Source organism: Danio rerio, chromosome 12, assembly GCF_049306965.1.
Source record: "Danio rerio strain Tuebingen ecotype United States chromosome 12, GRCz12tu, whole genome shotgun sequence".
NCBI lineage: Eukaryota > Metazoa > Chordata > Actinopteri > Cypriniformes > Danionidae > Danio > Danio rerio.
In genome coordinates, this window is record NC_133187.1 from 24007271 (window position 1) to 24030948 (window position 23678).

The window sequence follows — 23678 nt, forward strand, 5'->3', positions numbered from 1 at the left end:
TTTAATGTGTTTTATTTAACACACACGCATTAATAAAAACAAATCCTAAATCTTAAACATAAAACTGCACTTTTAGCACAGTGTAAATTACAAACATTAACCCAATCCTTTTTTCTTTTCTTTTTTTTTTCTTTTTTTTTTTTTGCCAAACTGAGAAATCTACTTAATACTAAAATGGAACTAGTAGCTTTCTAATCAGAAGCATTTGTAGTATAAAGTCCCATCCCCTCTAATATCTTTTGGTCTAATCTTAGATTTAAATAAGATTTGAAAAATATTCTGATTGGCTTTGATTGTATCAAGATGTGCAGCTGTTTCGTATTTCTTGTGGACAGGAAAACTGTTTGGCAGTGGAAATTGTCCCATTTCCACATTTCTCATTAGAATTAGTCAAAGTATTGGACCACCCAAACATTTTCTCTTCTTAAACCCCTTAAGATCTGATTTCTCATGACAACTAACGTAGCTTAGTGAAGTCAGTCAGGTAGTAAGGGCAATGTGAACAAAACATAACATATAACATAACATATAATATAACATATAACTTAGCATAAAATAGCATAACATAACAGGGGTACATTTTTTGTACCTCAATTAAATGATCTTAGATGATTTTGCAGATCTTAGATCTTTTAATCTTGATAACTGATCTGTGGCTAATTTGGTTATACATTCGTGAATCAGATTAAAATGTCTGGATGAACTGATTTGAGATCGCTGCATGTGTTGCAAAGAACTGATCTACGGATCCTTAAAATCATGATCAGCAATGCAAAACTTGGCTGACGAGACAGTAGTGTTATGACATCTTCTGATTAATGTTCAACTATCCATGTGAGCAAAATTACATAAAATTCGTAGTAAAGGGTTTGTTAAATATGAAACATAATAACTTTCTACCTTTGTTGTGGGCTGCAGGCTTTACAATTTACACTCATGCATCAAGAGTATTTAGCAATTTTTAATTTCAAATAACCGCCAGTTTAGCTGTCAAAACATGCATGTGCATGACTGCATAATTTATTATTCCTTTTAAAAAAAAAGTTAAATATTGTGCATGTCTATTATCATACACATATTGTACTAAAGCTGGTCACCTTAAAATAGGACACGTTTGTTTCATATTAAGTCCATATTATTAAATTAAATACATTTTCTCTTTGAACCCCTTGGGGAGAACTACCCCATGACAGGCTTTGTACTTTTCTTTCGAAGTGCAGATTGCAAAAGTTTTATTAATATATTTTTTAAACTTTTTAAACTATTTACTATTTTGCCAAGTGTATATAACTACTACTGTAAGAAAATATCTGAATTTGGTACATACTTTCAGTATTATCTTTGCTTGAAATCACCCAATCTAATCCTGATTATATGAAATAAGCCTGCTCCCAAGTAGGTTTGAGTTACCAGAAGTGCTGCTATGACAACAACTCTTGGATGCGTTTTGATGAACGAAACGATCCTGAATCATGTCAAGTCGTCAAAAAAAAAAAAAAAAGCAAAGCAAAACAAAACTGAAACGGCCTTTCTTGCACTAACGAGAACTATGAATTCTTTGCAAAAGTACAAAATAAAAAATCTAATCAAACGACAATAACTGGCTTCTCTGAAACAGAATACATATTTTAGCAACTAATAATTTTCTTTTATGTAAGGCTAAACAAACTTCAGAACCATCAAACTGCACATAAAACAAAACAGAAGTAGCACACAACAACACAAAACCATAATTTAACATCTAAAAAGATGTTTGAAAAACATGCCCTTATACACAACGAAAGAAAAACAGTATTGAATGGCCCCTGTAAACAACATTCAGAACAGATTAAATACCAGCGGTGTTACACTTAGTTTAAAACATCACAAATATTACTAATATAATGACATATTCACTTGTACACTACCTGACAAAAGTCTTGTTGCCTATCCAAGTTTTAGGAACAACAAATAATAACTTGACTTCTAGTCGATCATTTGCTATCAAAAGTGGCTTATATGAAAGGTAAAGCCTTCTAGACTACACTTATTTTACCAAAATAATATATGCCTTGATTTTTAATTATTTAATTAGGACAGTAAGGTCTGACTTTGTTTAGACAAAAGTCTTGTCACTAAACAGAAATAATGTACAGTATAGAATATAAAGTCATATTGCAGTGGGAAAAGAATGAATGTTGTGTATGACACCCATGAGCTTGGACGACTGCATTCATACATCTCTGCAATGACTCAAATTAATTATTAATAAAGTCATCTGGAATGGCAAAGAAAGTGTTCTTGCAGGACTTCCAGAGTTCATCAAGTTTCTTTGGATTCATCTTTAATGCCTCCACCATCTTACCCTAGTCGTGCTCAATAATGTTCATACCTGGTGACTGGGCTGGTCAATCCCGATATGATGGCTGCAGTAGAAAAACGAGTCCTCTCCTGCTTTAGAATTTGTTTCCTGTGGTTTGTAATGTAATGGGGAGCACAAATGTCTTGATACTAAATGTAACCCCAAACCATGATTTTTTTCTTCACCAAACTTAACTGATTTCTGTGCGAATCTTGGGTCTATGCGGGCTCCAATAGTTCTTCTGCAGTATTTCTGATAATTGGGATGCAGTTCAACAGATGATTCATTTGAAAAAACTACCTCCTGCCACTTTTCCAAATTCAACAACTAGGATCGAGCATTGTCAGGTAGTTTACATTATACAATTTAAATAGTCAAAAAAAATCGCCACACTGCCAAATTACCTCTTAAAAGACTAATTTAATTGAACAAAGTTTCAACCTACAAGGTCTTTATCAGGTCCATTTAACAATAAGCAATTAGCCATAACAAGCAGGGCACAATGACAAGAATAATAAGCCTTATTAACATGAAAGGGAAACACATCTAAGCAGGTAGCAAGAACAATATTTGCTGAAGAGAACCTAAACTAATCTTCAAATGTCACTATTTTGACTGCTGTCTGGAAGCTGCTACAGGTGGATTTAGTTTTTTCTTGAATGATTTTCACCTGCTTGCACTACCTTATGTTCTCAAGTTAGCATCAACAGCTTGTATTTTACTCTACTCACAAGTGTGCTGATTTTTTTAATAAACAGCAGTGTTTGGAACTACTGTTAATTCTGTCATTACAATGGGGGGTGGCCATCTCCCACAAAAAAAATAATAAATAAAAATCGCCAAATATAGACACCCACAAGGCAATAATCAGTGAAACATTTGAAGCAGCGCATTGCTAATTATTATACAAGTGCTCTCGTGTAACCTCACTCACTAGCAAGGGTGCATGGGGAGTCATCAGGAACAGAGATAGAAAACAGGTTTGAACATTTTTCAAGGATTCCGACATTTTTTTTTATCTGATGAGCCCTGAGCAGTTGAAATGCCAGTCAAATAAGTGGCGAGAGAGAGCTTGTGTTCCTGTTCTGACAGAATGACTGAGGAAAAGCCCCATCCTCAGGCTAACAACCCTCTCTCTCCTTTATAAGCCTTTTTAAAGTCAGTGGAAAATGAGCTCAAGTCATAATAAGGCAACTGACCAAAATTAAAGCAGCATATAATTAAAACGAAATGGATCCCACTTTGAATGCTTGATAAAATTCCAAATATGATTCTGAAAATTCAAGTGATACTTTCCATAAATACTGTAAAGGTTCGCAAGACTCTGAAATGGAGCAAATATATGGCCCGCTGTGGGAAATAGTAAATTAATCAATGTTACTGACATTTAAATTAGAGGCGTTCATTAAATTACACAAATGTTCCATCATTCAGTACGGAGGGATTGATTATGACAAGGTGATTCTCTCTCTAATCCTTCTGCTCTCTGTTTCTCCTACTTTGGTCACGCAGCCTAAGGCACAGATGCTTTCCATACATTTAACACAGAAAGGTGTGCAAATTTTTTTTTCTTCAAAAAAATCTCCTACATCCTGTCTTAAAATGTCAAGTGTGAGTTGAGTGAAGGGGCTAGATTCATTCCTAACAAAGTAGAAGCTGTCGATCTTGAGCAATATCTGGGATTTGAGTAAGCTGTGGCTTTAATCACTTGTTAAGAAGTCCAAGTAGTGATAGAGCTCATGCTTTGCACACATATATAAATGTATAATAGGAGCGATCATTATAGTGTTACATGTAAGGCACAGAGACATGAGAGTGCTTGATAAAGCTTTATATTTGAACTAAGAGCTTAAAAGCTTTGGTATAATTATAGTTATTTTCTGTTGTTGGTAGTGGTCCCAATGTTGTCAAAATGTTTCCAGTAATTTGTCTTTTGCAAGCAATTTTAGAGCTACTGTATGAACACATGTGAACTATTTTAACTGAAGTTTTTCGGTTCACTTTTGGAGCCTGTTTCAAAGTTCCATATTGAATTACAAACAAACTTCATTTTGGTGTTATTTAGTTAACATTCTGGTTTTCAGTAAAGTTTGTTAAAATACAATTAATTTAGCTTTGCTAAGAATTATGAACACAAATTCTGACCTTTATCTTTCGATGTCAGCTGAACTATTTTGGTTGGTTTTAGAAACCTGTTTCAAACAAATTTCAAATTGGTAAAATTTATGCCTGTTTTTCTGCAAAGGTCTTTTCTGAACTTCTTTGAATAAAGCCTAAAGGGTGTTTATTCACTAGCAACTTAGTTAAAAGTCGCTAGTTAATTAGCTACAGTAAAGTTATTAGTAAGGTTATGGAACTAATAAAACATGCAATAACATGCAGCTTTTGTAAAACTGCTTTGAAACAATAATTATTCTGAAATGGCTATACAATAAACTTGAATTGAATTGAACTTTGGTAAGCTGTTGTAAACTCGAAAAAATCCCTTAAACAATTTTTGTTTTAGTCTAACTTTGTTTGCACGATTGTCGTTCACATGATTTCATTCTTCTCTATTACCTTGAAGTATAGGCTCACATTATTACATGATTTGGAACTCCCCAATTGTACATCAACAAGCTGTTTTAGGAAACTGAACAGTGTTGGGAGTAAGGCATTACAAGAAATGCGAGTTACGTAATAATATTCCTTTTCTGAGTAACAAGTAAAGTAATGCATTACTTTTAAAAATTAAGTGTTACTTTTTAATGAGTTACTTTTAAAAAATCTAAGGCGATTTACTTTTTAGTTTAGTTAATTTGCTTTTAGGAAATAAATTGCAGGATTAAAATAAGCATAGTCATGTTGAATCCTGCACAAAATGAGAAAATGCAGGAACAGACAGAATTGAAGACAGTAGAGCTTTTCACTTCTGCGATGGAAATATTTTCATTATTCTCAACACATGGAAGAAAAGGAAAAAAGGATTATCTGAATGGACACTGATGGACAAAAAGTAGCAAACGCATTGCTTTAAACTTTCATTAATCTTTCAATAATACAGCATGTAGCTCTGGGGTCAGGAAGTTCTCCAAAAAAAATAAAAATAAACAACATTATCCTAAATTCATTTTTATGTGTTTTTTTAAAAAGGTAAATTAAGGTTATACAGTATGTTATTAATTAAACAAATCTATTAAATAAAAGAAAATTCTGAAATAGATCAAGCCTCAGGTCAGAAAAAGGAATGGAAATGTAACTTAAAAGTAACGTAATGTACTACTTACCATAAAAAGTAAAGCAACTAGTCAGGGGAGTTTGGGGAGTAACTCAATATTATAATGCATTACTTTCAAAAGTGACTTTCCCCAACACTGAAAATGAACATGAATTCTGGTCTTCAATTTTAACTGATGTGTTTTGGTTCATTTTGGGAACTGGATTCTAACAAACTTGAGTTTAATTTCTTTTGAGTTATTTTGACTAATTTCTTTGCCCTGATTTTCTGCACAGTACTCTGTTTCTCAAAATTAGCTAAAAGTATATTGGTTTACTGGGCAACGCAGTGGAGCAGTAGGTAATGCTGTCGCCTCACAGCAAGAAGGTCGCTGGTTCAGTTGGGTCAGTTGGTGTTTTTGTGTGGAGTTTGCATGTTCTCCCTACGGTCGTTTGGGTTTCCTCCGGATGCTCTGATTTCCCCCACAAGTCCAAAGACATGCGGTACAGGTGAATTGGGTAGGCTAAATTGTGTATGGATGTTTCCCAGAGATGGGTTGCAGCTGGAAGGGCATCCGCTGTGTAAAACATGTGCTGGATAGGTTGGCAGTTCATTCCGCTGTGGCGACAGCGGATTAATAAAGGGACTAGGCTAAATAGAAAATGAATGAATGAATGAATGAATGATGGTTTACTTGGATAAGCTTTACTTTTTAACTCCAAACTAATTTTGTCTGTTGTTTTTTACACCATTTAATTCTTCTTTATTACCTTATAGTAGTATATTGGTTCACAAGTAAGTGGTCCTGAACTCACAAAATAATTTTCAAACAAACTACATTTTTGGCCTCACATTTGTTAATTTTTTTTATTATACATTTAATTTTGTTTCAAATTATTACTTGGTAACACTTTTTTTTTGATGGTCCAATTGAATATTAGTAGACTGTCTGCTTAATACCTGTTGATACTGCTGCTAAACAAACATTTAACTGACTATAAGAATCTTTGCAAGTACATGTCAACTTACACCAACCCTAACCCCGACCCCAACTCTAACAGTCTACCATCTAATGTAGATGCAATGTAACTTAAATTCAACAAACGGACCATCAAAATAAAGTTTGAACTATTAATTCTTCATGTCTGACCATGTCACACCTCTCTTGATTTGGCTTAACATGTATCAGGGCATGTAAAGTGAAAATCTCCACATTTAAACATACCTCAGAGTACCTCCAAGCCACTCTCAGAAGGAGCAGAAGCTGGCCAGGAATGTCTGGTGAATGTTCCCTGACCTGTCTGGGGCCTGGGGTAGCAGGCCAAAGCTGTGGCCTTGTAATGAACTCAAACACAGCTTTAACAAGGCATCAACCTCAAGAGCTCCAGGGGTCGGATGTCACAAACTCACAAGTTCAAAGAGTTTCTTATTTCTTTTGCCTGTGGACAAAAACAGAACACTCAGCAGTGTGGTCATAGACAGGTGCCTCATCTCCCACTTTTCTGGAGAAGCTGCTGAACGTAAGGGTGCTGAAAAACATTCAGAGAGGGACATTAAATATGCTTTGTCTAGGTTGCTGCATTTGGACAGTGAGGGATGGGCGAAAAAAAAAATGCTACTATAGGGATAGTTCTTGCAAAAATGCAAATTCTGCTGTTAAATTAATATTTTACTGATCCTCAGATTGATTCAAACTTGCAATATGTGTTGATTGCTGGGGGGACAATCCTGTCGTCTCACAGCAAGAAGGTTGCTGGTTCGAGTCCCAGCTGGGCCAGTTAACATTTTTTTGCGGAGTTTGCATGTTCTCCTAATTTTCACATGGGTTTCCTCCAGGTCCTCCGGTTACCCCCACAGTCCGAAGAAATTCGATAAAGGTGAATTAAATAAACTGAATTGCCTGTAGTGTATGAGTGTGTGTGAATGAGAAAGTGTGTATGTGTGTTTTTCAGTACTGGGTTGCAGCTGGAAGGGCAACCACTGCATAAAACATATGCGAAGTTATTGGCATTTCATTCCGCTGTGGTGACCCCTTGTAAATCAGGGACTAAGCCGAATGAAAATAAAAAGAAAATGACTTTAGTGGCTTGTTTCCATGCAGCTACAATAAATGGGGAATGAAAATGCTCATATGATTCATATATTAGGTACATTTACACAACAGTGATGCACTAACATCTATACTAATACCTATTGTGCAAGGCTTGTGTACAGCCGATCAACAATGCCAACAATCAATAAAAATGTCTAAAAATGCAGTATTTTGCATGCCACGTCAGTATTTGGTGTCACTTTATAAAGTAATACTATGAACCCACTTGTATATGTGCTCTCCTATGGTCCACCACTGTTTTGGTTAAGTACTTGCACTTAGATTTACAATGAACTAGTAATGCATATGTCCATGACATCATTTTCACAAATGTAAAAAGATTTCAAAAATTTGTACATAGAAAAGGTTTTTTGAAAATTTGATATTCTCAGACTGTAAAATCAACGTCATATAGCAAATAAACATGCGAAAGCATAACAATTTTTTCATTGTTATTTGAAAATAAAATTGTACCCAAAATCTTTATGAGGTTAGGTCCCCAATAAGTACTGAATGGGCCACAGTGAGTTAAAAGTGATTCACAAACTAAAGATTTTAACTAGGTTCCTGATCTGGATTGATTGATTTATTGAAAAGATTCCTGACAAAATTAAGGATCATTCATGAAGCAGATATTGTTGAAGCCCTGAAAACACAAAGTCAGAGCATGAGATCAAAAACTGAAGTGATGAAACTAACCGAATGATGCAAATCAAGAGGAAACACAAAGAAGCCAGCTGTCATTTTGTCACATTTCTTAAATATTTGCAAGCAATATTGTTTATCAGATCAACAGACATATTTTCATGAGCGGACACCTTTGTGGTGAGTAAGAAGTACTGTGAAAATGCTAAGTAAGTAAGTGCTAATTTGTTTACAGTTTGTGTATGTGTAGCATTAGTTCAGATTTGTGGACTACCAATACAGACTACTGCATGTATGGAAAGGTACATCTAGCCTGATCTCACAAGGAAACTTAACTATTTTACGTTTTGTCAGTTTAGTGGCTAATTCATACAAGTTCAGTCATATGAAAATGTAAGATTGTAAAAAAAGAACCATGGCACCCCCACCCCTAATCCCAACCTTCATTGGGAGATAAACAAATCATACAATTGAGATCATACAAATTCATAAATCAAAAAGTTACGAATTGCCATGAGATCGTATTGGTACATCGTCTCAAGCTTGCTCAGAATGTACTGTGCATTCTCGTTTCAGTCAGCAGTCATTTTATGCAAGCAAAGCTTTTTGGTCCAGATAATTTAAAAAAATGGGGGAAATCCCTGCAGTTAGGCCTGTTCGATTAATCGAAATCGAATTGCAATCATGATTTGAAATGTTGCGATTAGCTTATCAATATCTGTTCAAAAAAATTTTTTTTAAATAAATTGCAATTAGATATTTTCCCCAAAATCGCACAGTCCTGCCTGCAGTAAATCAATACAGAAAACTCCTCAACAGGGCCCTATTTTTATGAATTTCATTATGCTTTTTTGGTCATTCTAAAACTTGACACCAGTCCTCATTCACTTTCATTATGTAGAAAAGCGAGGCTTAATGTTTGGGTGGGTATCCTTTTATTCTTCAGTCAATGGCAAAATAACATTTCTCTGTTTTGTGTAGAGAGGAATTCCCTCACTTCATTATCCTCGTAGTGTGGTGTGCAATGGCTTATTAATGCTTGCGTCATTATTTTCAATCTCGCACTGCAGTCACCACCCACCCAGCAGCACAAAACTGAACCGCATCACCCGAAGGCTAGAGGTGGCCCTAAACCTGCTCAGACAAGCACCTGCTAGACCCTAAAGCTTCACTGTCTCTCCTCGCAGTAGCAGATTCCAGCAGACAAATTAGCAACTCACATCAAGCCAATGTTTGTATTCCATACTCAGTAGTGTCGCCACACCCTTCGTTCCTTGAGATGTTTTCGCCGCATATTTACACGTTCGCAATCCCTCCTTCTCATCCACTTCAGAATCAACGGTGCATTTCACAGACCGCAGTTCGCTGAGGTTGTGAAGCATGCAATGAAAGCACGCTCAGATCTGTATCAAAGCATGCGGTTTAGTAATTAACTTAATTAAACACATCCGCCTCTAATTAAGATGCACAGGCACAAAGAATGGCTGATTCACAATTCAGCACAACACACACACACACACACACACACACACCAACACACTAATCATCCTCATGGGTGAGAGATTAATGGACAGTTACACTGCAAGCAGATGTGTAATTATGCCACTTACTCACTCAGCAAACACTGCAGAAAAACAGGCTCCGCTTCCAGTAAGTTGCTATGTAAGGGGCCGGGATTTCTGTCAGACACTTAGAAAATAATAATCTAAACTGATAGGAATAATACATGGTGGAGTAAAAAAATGGCATACTAGAAAGAATATCATTCTGTAACCATGGCTTGTTGGATGGAAAGGAGTGGAGTCTATGGTAAAACATAGATACAAAGAAACACAGACGTTGGTTTCACTGCTCTTCTTTAAAGTAAAAGTTCATCCAAGCAAAAATGAAACTTTGTCATCAATTAATCAGCAATTTTTCAGGGGTGGCCAAACTCTTCCTTGAGGGCCGGTGTCCTGCATAGTTTAGCTCCAACTTCTTTTAATACACCTGCCTGGAAGTTTCTGTATACCCCAAAAAAGCTTGATTAGCTGTTTCAGGTGTGTTAAATTGGGGTTGGAACTAAAATATGAAGGACACAGGCCCTCCAGGACTAAGTTTGGGCTCCCTGTGGTGTAGACGATCTTTCTGAAGTGGGAAAAAAAGTCACTTGACTTTCATGGAGTGTGTTTACATGGACATCTACAATCCGATTTTAATAGGATTAAGACAATACTCTGATTAAGAGTCTACCATGTAAACAGAGATTTTTGATTAATCCGATTAAGGTCATAATCGAACTAAACAGAAATCAAATTAAGACATGTGGAATATTATTCATTATTGAAATGCAGTCGTCATTTTGCGACAGGATAGTCTATATACTATACACACAGCTGTTCGACACTATTCTCTGCACCTACAAAGTCGAGAGCCTCGAGATATTTTTTTACAATACAGCTTGCAGTATAATTTTTTTTTTTTAAAACAACAGTCTTTCAGCAGTTCATACTCGCATCCAATATCTCGTTCGTTAAGCTGGGCATGTATGAAATGTTTCGAATTTGAAAGTGAAAGTGCCAAACTGCAGTTAAAGTCGACAAATTAAACATGAAACACCTGAAATGACATGAAACTACGAAGGAAATGTGGATATTGCGGTGACGCAATGACAGTAATCGAATTAAGTACTATAGCATGTAAAATGGGATCATTCAAAAGTTTAGAATAACATGAGGGTAAGTAAATGATAACACTGTTTTTAAAGGGGTCCTTGACAGTGTGTGTGTTTTGTTTTTTAGTTGTTTTTTTTAAACACATTTTTAAATGGCAACACTTTTCTTAAGATGTCCATGGTGCCATGTAACTATTCGCTTTACTACTCAGAAATATAAATTAATCGCATGTACTTTTACAGTAGATTATGTTTAGGGTTGGTTGCATGCACTAGCTATAGAATTTGCAAATAATAATGCATAATTACAAGCAACAAACCCTAAACCTAATCTGCATTCTAACCCTAACTATATGCAGTAGTCAACAAGTGGTCCTAAGACAAGAATGGGTATTGTTAAAAGTATTTTAGTTTTTAATAAAAGGTTGTGATCCACTTCAAATGTTGACTACTGTAGTAAGTATTGAATTGAATTGAATTTTTATTTGACATATTTTAAACTAACTGTACAAAAATACAAGTATCCCATACATTTTGAAATAAAACCGTTGAGGATAAAAACACAATAAAGTTCTGGGCTTGTTTCCATTGTGGTACTCACTGTTAAAATAGACGAAGTATGGCTGAAAATGTAGTTAATGCATAAAGCAAACAGTACTTCCACATTTTAAAACAGAAACTAAATTATTTACAATAGAATAACATACAAAAAACATCATCAGTTTTAGCATCCCTTCACTGGATCCAAGTCTAATCTAAGATTTAATACAAGTTATTGAATGGTCTGGCACCTACTTACATTGGTGAGCTTCTTCACTGGCCCACTTCATTGAGGCCAATCGGCTCGGAAAACCAGTTTCAGCTAGTTTTTCCTAAATCACAGTTAAAATCAAAAGGTGACATGGGCTTTATCTGTCACAACCCCTCGTCTGTGGAATGGTCTGCCTTTACATATTAGGTCGTGTATATGTGTATACAAGTATAGATTTCATGTGTTTGTCGACTTCTAAAGCACTTTGCTCAACATCTGTTGTTTTTAAATGTGCTTTACCAATAAAACAAACAACAACAAACCATTGAAAAATAGTTTAGAGTTAAAATTGTAAAATCAAACAAAAAATGCTCAGGGGTAGCTTGATTGATGTATAGCTGCTCTTTGGTTAAAGGATTCATCAGAATAAACAGCTAAAGAAACTTTCTTTTGCTGTTTGCCATAAAATGTATCTGTGTTTAATGTATCTGGCAATTACCCAAGAACCCTAAAGTAACTTTAGGATGTGTACTTCTTACCTGTGCATCTGCTTAACTACTTCACTTTCACCTACATGCAGACACAAACATCAGCATTATGACGTGAACACCTTGACAAAGCTGATGGTGGAGTGACGCACACACATGAAGCATCAAAGCCATCCAGACACGCACTTCTCTCGACATAAGACTCTCATACAAAGACTCGCCTCCTCTAAAACCTGGCAGCCCGCTAACATCTCCCAGCTCTGTGTTCACGCTTTCACACAACATCAAACACGGAGAGTGTGCGACTGGAGTGAGGGAGGACAGTAAAGAGAAGCCGAGAAGCCTCTGAGGGGGATTTTTCTCTCCTGACTTCAATGCTTTTGTGTATGAGGGGTGCAGTAGTACACTCATCTGTCAGAGAGATTGGCGCTGTGATAGGGTTGCACCCAGCGGGGTTCCTGAGGTCATCGTGCGCGGCTGATCTCTAATAGGTGTGATCCTCCGCTGGCCTGAAGGGGGAACCATGTAAACCCTTGGCCAACAAGACGGCGTCTATGCCAGTGCTCTCAGGCAGCATATCTCATCATAAAAGCATGGAAATATGCCTCTGCACACCCAAGGTAGATGCTTAAATTCACAGGCTCTGGAAAAAAAGTAACAAAAATAAACAAATACATATCTGGCAATGTGGTGATGCTTTTACTGGGACCTGTCTCATTTTGTAAAAGCATGTTATCGATCTTATTGTGAACAGTTCTTCTGTGCATGTTTCATTTTTATGATTCTTCTTAAGTCATAAGTCTTAATCAAAACCTCCTCTTCCGGAAAAAACAACAGATTTCTTCAATCATTTCATAAAGTCAAGTCACAGTTATTTATAGTGCTTATACAATACAGATTGCGTCAAAGCAGCTTCACGGTAATAAACAGGAAAACAGAATTTTGAAATATATCTCTAGCTCTACAAAAGACAATAGTGTCTTTATTCAGATGATTTATTTCAGTTTCATAACAGTGTCAATGTTACAAAAGGCTCTTTTTCCACTTTATGACAGAGTTTGGTTTGGTATGGCTCAGTTTTAAGGCCTTTTCTACTGCATTCTCTACCTTGTACCTGTGCTTTTTTATGTGAGACATTGCTATCTTCCTGCAGAGTTTAACTGCAAACTTGATCAAACACACCTGTCTTAATTAATAGGTGTTTCTTCAGAGCCTAGTTTGTTGATTTAGTTGTTTTTGATCAGGGTTAGAGCTGAACTCTGCAGGAAGGTTAATCTCCAAGAACAAGATTGGGCACCCCTATTTTAGGAAGTTACTTTGGTGGCATTTCTCAGATTAGAATGAGTAAGTGTAATGGAAGCTAAAGCGTGATATATACACACACTGCTGATCACCAACTGGTCCAAGAGTTTACGACTACCAGTGTCCACCAACTCTTTATATTTAAATAGTCAGCAGCAGCCACTGCTCTTTTGCTGGTTCGAACGACTAAATATTTGTTATAATCACTTTTAAAAAAGATACCAGAAATGACAGCATCTTTTTCCGTAGAACTAGTCCAGATGTTTCTCTAATTGGCTGCCAAGAAAGTCACAGCAGTAGAGGCAGTGATACTTTGCTTATAATCTCACTCTTATTAAGTGGTACTAAGCTGAAATAGAAATGAACCTGAACCTGAAGCAAGTTGAGCTGTCCCAAAACATACCATACCACAGAGTGGAAAGAAGCTAAATTTACTCTGGTACCTTGACCTACACGCGAGAGAGGTTTAGGGGATCACACTACAGCTATGATCCAGATTGGACAGAAGTTTGGGACAGGGGAAGGGGTAATGGGGGCAAGCTAATAAAAAAAATACAACAGGTAGACATCACTCCCTTGGCTTGAATAGGTGCACTAGAATCAGATAAGTTACATTGGTGACGTGACCTTGATGACAATGTTTCGGGGTTAGATTAGAGAGAGGTCTAAAGGTTGAGTGTAATTCAGGTCAGCTAGCATGAACTGTGGAGCCAAACCTTTCTCTCCTGACCTCAAGAGACATGTAACCCAGACTGGAGGGAGGTGTGAAGCACTCCAGAAGCAGGTGGGTAACACTGGTGCCATGACCTGGATAGGAGTGAGGATTTGGGGATTACATTGTTGACTGGACTCTGACTGGAGTGGGGTTTAGGAGGTGTTTAACAGAGGCCAGCCATTATGAGCTGTGCAGGCAAACCTTACTCCTCTAAGCTCAAGAACCAGAGGGATTAGACTGGTGCATGGCATGGAAGGAAGCAAGGTTTAGGGCAAGAGTGCCCAGTCCTGTTCCTGGAGGTCTACAGAGATCTTCCTGCAGAGTTTAGCTGCAAACTTGACCAATCACATATGTGTTAAATACCAAGTGCTTCTTCAGTTCCTACTTAGTTGGTTTAGTTGTTTTTGATCAGCAGAGCTGAACTCTGCGGGAAGGCAAATTGTCAGGAACAGGATCGGGCATCGCTAGTTTAGGAGGTTACTTTGGTGGCATTTTTCTCAAGTTGAAACGAGGTTTACATATGAGATGACTTCAAACCTTATTCTTCAGATTTCAGGAGATAATCTAGACTTGTGATGTGGATGGGCGTGAGTTGTAAGAGTTGTCCAGGTAAATCTCACTTCTTTGAATGTAAGGGGAACTCTAGAGGCAGTGGTGTTAAGTGTCCCTGTTAGTGGGCCTAAAAAATACCATTTAGAGTAGAACGAGGAGAACAAGAGCCGATCAAATACATTACAATCTCACGTTCAGATCTGCCTCCATCCTACAACCAGTTAACAAAAGTATAGAACCACATCCCTAGTCTTTCTCACAAGGGTGTAAGTGGCTACATAACATCTAAGAAAATATCAGTTTCTACTTCCTTTATTAGTGACCTTTACCATTTGGCTTATTGTTTTATAAAATGACGGTGACAGCTAAATGCTAGAAAATGCTAGAAAATGATTTTGCAGAATAATATTGTATATATAATAAAACCGAGGTAAAATTTCTATTTGCCCTTTACAATGAGAATTCGGAGTCAGTGTTTTATTACTTTTGAAATGATTTGTACAGTATGCAGCAGTCTCTGAGTTCATAGGTTCATGTAGATATGTTTTATAGCGTCGTCTGTGGGAAAATGAGGACAGAACTGCTAATAGATTCCTCTGCTGTACAACTGAATCTTTTCCAAACATTTGCAGGATTTATAACACTGAATATTTGACTTATTACAGCTTCAGAGCTTCCAGTTCAGAGCGTGTGTGTTCCACATATGTTATCAAATAGACAATCACACACACATACAAATTTAACTTTACAAATATGCGATAAAAATCAATGATAGCTTAAGCAGTGTAATGGTTACACCTATTATTAAAGTATGCATGTCAAAACAAGGATGTAACGATAATGGTGTGATGTTATTCTCATTTTGGACACAGAAGGATGGCAATAAACTTAATTACCAGTGTGAAAGTACTACTGTTTCTGGAATAACTAATAGATTGGGTCTGTTTCTAAGAAGTGTTCATGAAATTCTTGAACCACTCAATGTTTGGAGCAGAAGGAAATCTCTGAGGAATTTGCTGTCAGCTCAGCTACTGCACATAACCACACACATGCATACACTTGCAACAGCCAAATATCTAATAGCAGACACACACAAGCAAAGAAAATATTTGAACACCGGATCAGAATTAATTATTTTCCTTAAGCTTATGTACACACACTTAAACAAAACAGTTTTGCAGATATATAATATTAAGGCAACATTTAATATGTTCATCATTACATAAAGTGCTCAAGTCTCTTCCGAGTTTTGGGTTAAATCCAACAGAAATGGCTGGGATTGAATTACAAATTGTCATTTGCATTCTAACAATTTAGAAACATTCTAGCTGTGTGAAACAACATTAGGGTCAGTAAATGACACCTCTTGAAGTAAAAGATTAGATTACGTAACTGCTCTGAACAACCGTCTTCTTGTAAAAGACTTAGATGTCACGTGTGTCCTGATACGTGTTTAAACTTCATGCTTATGTTTCAGGTCCCTGGCCCTTGGGCAGCAGTACTCATCCATTGGATCCCAACCCATCCTGTGTGGCTCCATACCTGGCCTGGTGCCAAAACAGCTGCGCTTCTGCCGCAATTACATAGAGATCATGCCCAGTGTAGCGGAAGGAGTCAAACTGGGTATCCAGGAGTGTCAGCACCAGTTCCGTGGTCGCAGGTGGAACTGCACCACTATCAAGGACAGTCTAGCAATATTTGGACCAGTGCTTGATAAAGGTATCGGTTAACAGTACACATCAGTCTACATAATATATAGTATTTTAATTCCAGTAATAGAGAATGATCAGCCTCTACATACCTACAATTTGTTTTGAGATGTCATGCGTGTGCTAGTAGAGTAGTAGTGTAAAAGAAGTGTTAAAAATACAGAAGGCTAGTGGTAAATTGGATTTTAACTAAAGATTTTAAAAAGAGACAAATGCTTTTCAGTTTAACTTCTATTAAATCAAGTTAAATAATCAATAAAAAGAAGATTTTTCTAAAATCATAATAATAACTGAACTGTAAATTAAGTTAAGAAATGTTGACAAAAAAACATAACATTGTAACTCAGCAAGACATCAATGAACTTGTTTTGTAAAAAAAAAAAAGTAAGAAAATGCAATCTCATATTGGAAATTATTCTGCTGAAAGATTCAAACTCTAGTATATATATATATATATATATATATATATATATATATATATATATATATATATATATATATATATATATATATATATATATATACACAAAACGTTTGAAACAAGTAAAGGATGAGTAAATGATGACAGAATTTTAATTTTTGGATGAACTATGCATTTATGATTAGATTATAGTCACAATATGCTAAGTAAAATAGGTCAAACACTTCTCACCTATTATATTTTTCTTTAAAGGAGTCAAATATTTTTGACATATTAACATTAACTTAATAATTAATAAACTATGCATTTTTGCATATTTTTTTTTTGTACAAATAATAAGTTAGTCTTTCACATTTTCAGTGCAATGTAAAAAATCCTCCGTTGTGGTAAATCAGTCAAAATGGACAGGGGGGGGGGGGGGAAATAACCAAAAATAATGACATATCAAACTATTTTTATAAAATGGCAAACTTTGAACAAAACTAAACTGTTGTCAACACTTTCTTTGATAAGTACTATTTAACTTTGTGTTTCAGCAGATAGAAAAAGCAATAGAAAAAAATGCATTTCCATTTCCATGCATATCTTGTTAATATTTGAGTAGGTTTCCTGGTTTTTCAGAAATGTACTGATACTGTAGATGTGAATGTTTCTGAAAATCCTGGGTGAAGTAGAGAATGATGTGCTTCCTGAAAAACTTGCTACTTAAATGACTGAGAACTGATGTTCTGTCATAGCCCATGACAGAAAGGATGCTAAATGGGTCTCAGAAAATCACATACATCCAGGATGGTTAACCACAGTGCAGGACCTGTGCAGGAACAGGCAGTGAGTTAGGGAGAAACAGAGAGAGAAAAAGAGTAGGGAGGCCAAATGAGATTACAAGCAATAGAAAAGGGCTAGAGGGTTCACTTCGACCCCTACTGTGCATGAAGGCCAGTATGAGCCATCCCTGTGTGCCTCTTACCGCCCGGCTCCCACGGACGCCCCATTCACACGCCCTTTTGACTGTGTCATGAAAGCAGGCTGAAAGGGAATCTCCATCCTTCCCCATCATGAGGAAGAGAGGTGGAAGGCAGGGGGAACTGGAGAGGGGGATGAGGAGAGGATGAAGGAGACAGACAATGCGAAGTGGAGATATGGAAGAAGGTTCTTCGCTTGTATTGGGACTGGCCCAATGAGTCCTGACTGACTGGATTTTTAAAAATGCTTTATAATATTTTGACTGGTATGAGATGTATGTGTGTTTTGTGTATGTGTGTCACAGGAGGTGGGGGGGTTGCTCCTTTTGGGAATGCCAGCCCCTGCTCTGGGCAGAGCTGAACTGGGCTATGGGGTGCGGGGTGCTGGGCCCTTTTGTGTGGGTAATACGGTGTGACAACACAGAGACAAAGGCGGATTCATGGACCCAGCAGGTAGCGGGAGCAGCGCTCTTCTTGGCCCTTGGCCAGAGCTCCTGGGGCCCAGAGCTCACAGTTCTCTGTTGTGGTGAACCCAGCTGGGCCTGCCAGAACCAACTGGGCCTCCTTCTGGCCGCAAACCCAGAGAGGTGCGCCCAAACACAACCTTTATTAAAAAGGACTGTTTGTCTATGTGTGCGGACATGAACTTCCTGCAAGAATATAACAAGAATACTGGGGCGAGATGAGTCTGCAGATTCATGAGAAACAGCGAGACAGCAGTCAATGCCCATAAGGTCCACCTAAACAAGTAATTGGTACGATTTGCTTCTGATGTGAAAGCAATGGAACTAAATCACAGTACTAATGGCATTGCCATTGATGACATTCGTGATAGTTCATGTGTGTGTGTGTGTGTGTGTGTGTGTATCGGTGTGTTCACTTACCCAAGCAATAGGACTTACCTCAGTAGAAAGGTCTTTTTTCTATGCAGAAATGGACTGAAAACAGTTTGCATTTTCAAAGCTTTTAAACAGGCAGATAAAAGCGGCTTTCTATATTTATTCTTTGAAAAAAAACTAAAGATTTAAGAAGGAAAGAGCTAATGTGGCGTGAACAGTTCTGCACATTTAGCACCTCTTCCTTCATCTTCATTACCTAGCAAGAGAGGTGCACACAATACAACGGGTAACCAAGCGAAGTCTGAAAGGAGACGAACAGATTGGATACTGGAACAGAGCAAAATGCTGTTTTCAGTTCTTTGTTCATGTATTTCCAGTTGAAACAGGTTTATGTGGCACACAATCAACCATAAATGTGTTAATTGCTAAGAAAGGCAACCCTATAGTACTCCAGTCTTTAAAAAAAAGGCTCACTAGATTGTGTCGAGTTCTCACGAGTATTCCACAATAGCATTTTGTATCTGAAAGCACATACTGAGCAAAAAAAAAAAAAAAATTCATTAAATTGCACAAATTAGTGTAGAATGAAAACTAAAGGTAGTGCACCAGCTGTGATGCCTGTGTCATGTAACTTGTGGAGTGAGCTGCATCCCTTCATTGTCAATCACATCTCCTCTTTAATGGCCTCGTGTTGTAGTAACGTGATCATAATATACAACCACTTCAGAATATCAGTGGTTTTAAAGTGTAGGTGTGACCTTTGTTTTGTAAATGCAGACACACTACTTCTTTCACATAATGATTTCACTATATAGTAGGTAAATCAGCATATTCAGAAGCAGAGTAGCCGAATTCAAAGCTTGGGGACACATATTTGTTCTTGATCAACCTTAGAATAGTAGGCTTTGGAAGTCTAAGATGCCTCAGGACTGTCTACATAGACAAATTCCTTGTACGTCACCCTACAACTATCATGGAAAGCAATGCCTGACTGAAGTGAACATTTTTACCCCAAAATTTTGGATGCAATAACTTGACCTCAGTTTCAACAGTTTGCTACTAGCATGGCGCTAAGCTAAGCTAATTACACAATTACATACTTCTTCACTAAAACAAAAATACTTTCTTCTCTAAGACAAAGTGCATTTTGTAATATATTTTTTTTAAATCCATATCAATTACAGCTACTAGTATAGTGTTGTTTTGGACCCCAGATGAAATTTATACAGAAAGCAATTTACCAGAATTAGAACAATTAATTATTCTGAATAATTCCTTACATTTATATAGGGCTTTTTTGGACACCACACTTTTTGGGGATTCTCCTCATTCACCACCAGTGTGCAGCATCGTCCTGAATGACGCGACGGCAGCCATATTGTGCCAAACTACACACCACACACCAGCTGATTGGTGGAGAGGAGACAGAGTGATGTATAATATGGGGATTGTTAGGAGGCCATGGACAGAGGCCAGTGGGCAGATTTGGCCAGGATGTTGGGGTTAAACCGATACTTTTTAATCGAAGAACATCCTGGGAGTTTTAACGACCACAGAAAGTCAGGATCTCGGTTTAACGCAGAGATCACCCATCTCGGTCCTGGAGGGCCGGTGTCCCTGCAGGGATTAGCTCCAACTTGCCTCAACACACCTGCCTGGATGTTTCAAGTATACCTAGTAAGACTTTGAGGCTAGTAAGACTTTGCAGGACACCGGCCCTCCAGGAACATGTTTGGTGACCACTGGTTTAATGTCTCTTCTGAAAGAGTCCCCGTCAATATACTGGGGCGTTAGGACCCACAAAGAACCCATGTTGAGCACCCCTTGCTGGTCTCACTAACACCACTTCTGACAACAACCTAGCTCTCCCATGTAGTCTCCCATTAAGGTACTGATGGGCGCAGCCCTGCTAAGCTTCAGTGGGCATCCATGTGAGAGTTGCAGAGAGCAAGTTGCAGGCCAACAATATGTTACCATGATACTTACCATATAAACACAATTGGGAAACGACGATGTGTTTTTTGGTCATATATTCACATTACCCACAATACACCGGCATATTCCATGTGTGTGGGCACTCCTTTAGATAATCTTACACTATTATAGGCCTTACTGATTCCTGACAAACTTGGTCGGAGAACCACTGTCATTACAGGCACTTAAATGTTTGGGGTGATGAAGTCAGATGGGTTGGTTGAGCTGCAGTTTTTCCTGTGGGGACTGAGCGAATTGGTGAGCCACAGTAAGTGCGCTATGATTGTGAAACGGTGGTGTCTAGTTACATAATAAGCTGTTGCATTCAAAGGGGGCGTAACTCCATCTCTCAGCACATGCCTTCAGAAACCAAACACGCAGACTTATTGCTGGCTTACACACAGGTGGCCGCAGGGCTTGGGCGGGTGGGAGATTTGTGGTGGTGTGGGGGATCCTGAAACACTATCCAGAGAGAAACCAGCACACCTTTGAGATGACACAGTGTCAGTGAAACCTCAGGCTGCATTAGCCACAAGTGACATGATCAACAATCGTCCCAGTGCTGTCACAGACGTTTACAGCCAAGTACTCAAACACCTTGACAGTATTGCAGAGGCAGTCACAGAAAACGATTCATGCCCTGGAGACACAAACACAGGTGAGAGACTTTTGGGAGGGCCACAGTTAAAGAGGTAGGGATCTCCTTCAAACCTTTTACAGAAGCCTCGGGATAGATTGTAGCTCAGTTGGAAAATGCTGTCTAGCTGTCTTACTACACAGACATCTAAAGCCACGGTCACTGTAAGAAATTAAGTCTGCCTCGAACCAACTTCCACTCTATATGTGTTGATGCTCATTTCACAAAATGGGCTGAATTATGATAGAAAAGATAAGTCAACAGTTTGTTGTCTCTGCATTGATTAAGGTGACTACATCTTGAGCAACTGGTAGCAATTGTAGAATGAGGATGAGTATGTGGCACAGAAAACCATCTCATCAATTTAACCATCTCATCAAACTAGATTAACATAGAAAGATAGAGAGAACAGCTGTATCAACAGCCAAAGAGTACCTTCATTAACATCTAAAGGGAAATCTAAAGGTAACATCTAAAACAGTATAAAGGTTTAAGTAAAAAAATAAATGTTCAGGGTTCATTCTGACTGGGATGAAACAGGGGTACTTTGAGACTACTATGCTAAATAAACATCTTTGATGAGATCTTCAACATCCTACTAATTTTTTCTTACATTCACATAATATTTCTCCATATTTAAAATTGCTGTAGAGTGAGGTCACAGTTTGATCTTCTATAGGGCTCACGTGATACAAATTCACAGGTCTGAGATCACCAAGTTTGAACTTTGTTAAGTCGCAGTCACATTAGAGTTTGATTATGTGAAATTCTATCGTACAGCACTGCAAAAAAAGGCAAGATAAAACAAGATGATTAGACATTGATAAAGCAATTAATTGCTCCACATTTTACATTTCTGTACATAGAGGTCACATTCTGATCTATTGGTCTTACACAACCAAGTGATGTGATTTCATAGGTCAGATTTCACAAAGATTGAACTTTAGAATGCAATGAATGCAAAACTTGTGGCATAAGCTTGCATTTCCGCTGTGCCGCATTCACATGCATATGAATACGGGGCAAAAAGTGCAGCGTGACCACGGCTTATAGCAGCAACAGGCGAAACTTGTCGCACAAGCAAAACTTCATTTTTTCACTTCAAATGTGGCTTGCATTTCCGGTCTGCCACATTCACATGCATATAAATGGAAGTCTATGTGGCGAAGCGTGCAGTGTGAGCATGGCTTAAGGCAGCATCTGTCATGGAACCTCATAAACGACTCACTCAATGCCTCGATGCCTCACTCAAACTAAAAGCGACTTTGTAGCCGGGTGGCAATCTGCTGTAAGCGCAGATCTGTGTAGGTCTACATTAGAGAATACAACCAACGTCGGAGAGAGCTGAGAGAGGATCGCATGAGCTCTACTGATGCTCCTATTGGCTGTCACTCAAGACATTTGCTCTTCATTTGCATAAAGTTGAAGGATTCTCAACTTTTTAGCACCGCTTGACATGCCCACCTTGTCGCCAATGGTCGCTCATGTAGATAAAGATTGCCAGAAGTCGTTCACACGCCATTGAAATGAATGGTTGCTTGTTGTTCTGCTGCTGCGAGAAGCTCGTAGTTTGAATGAGGCTTGATTAGGAAAGTTCTAGATATAGTATATAGTGTAAACTGTATAGTAAATGTACATGGCTTGAGATTAGCAATGGAGATTATACATATATGACGAGTTGCCACTAAGCTAATACAGAATGTCTGCAACAAGCATAAATACAACAAACATTGGATACATTGGTGTCTGGCTGTTTAACTATACATGTACATGGACATCATAATATGTTCTGAACAGTTGTAATATTATTGCAGCAGATGGACACGAGTCGCTTTCTGTATGTTACTAAAACCAAAAGATTCAGTAAAAGCAGAATAGCCACGATGTGCAGACGTCTTTCTATTTTGGCGCTTTGCTTTTGTGTCTGTCACCTACCAACAGCCGCACACAACACAGCACCTCGATGATGCAAGCGTACCAGGGTTCAGAAGGGAAAAAAAATGTGTGAACAGAAACCAACCGAGATGGTGGCAAGAGAGGACAATCAAACTTGGGTACAGTCCAGGCAATTGAAGTGCATTTCTTTGAAATGTGGGGGAAACCGGAGCACCCGGAGGAAACCCACGCGAACACAGGCAGAACATGCAAACTCAACACAAAAATACCAACTGACCAGGAAATAGCAATCTTCTTCCTGTGAGGCGGTCGTGCTATCCACTGCGCTACCATGAAACCTGCAAAGAAACACAGCAAAACATAGAAAAATCCACTAGCAACTCAACTAGCATATCCGAGGTGTGATTGCAAAACAAATCAAACAGAATGCAGAAATACAAAAGCTCCCAACGACACTGGCTACATGTTAGATGTGCTTGGTGGGGTACACAGGAGCACAAATCAG

The 23678-nt window shown here is 37.9% G+C and overlaps 2 protein-coding genes across 5 annotated transcripts in view; one reads left to right on the top strand and one right to left on the bottom strand.

Moving 5' to 3' along the window:
• wnt3 (wingless-type MMTV integration site family, member 3) overlaps positions 1-23678 on the top strand; it is a 44067-nt gene that overhangs the window by 14941 nt on the left and 5448 nt on the right. Inside the window, 1 exon segment of the mRNA NM_001114552.2 lies at positions 16213-16454. Within this exon segment, the coding sequence (NP_001108024.1) occupies positions 16213-16454 (242 nt within the window).
• nsfb (N-ethylmaleimide-sensitive factor b) overlaps positions 6382-23678 on the bottom strand; it is an 85188-nt gene continuing 67891 nt past the window's right edge. Inside the window, exon 24 of one of the 4 annotated variants that reach the window (XR_012387617.1) lies at positions 6382-6976. The gene's annotated coding sequence lies outside the window, so the exon portion shown is untranslated. Of the gene's footprint in view, positions 6977-9195; positions 12810-21901; positions 23512-23678 lie in introns of those variants that run through there. The other 3 variants (XR_012387618.1, XR_012387614.1, XR_012387616.1) reach the window with 3 other exon arrangements.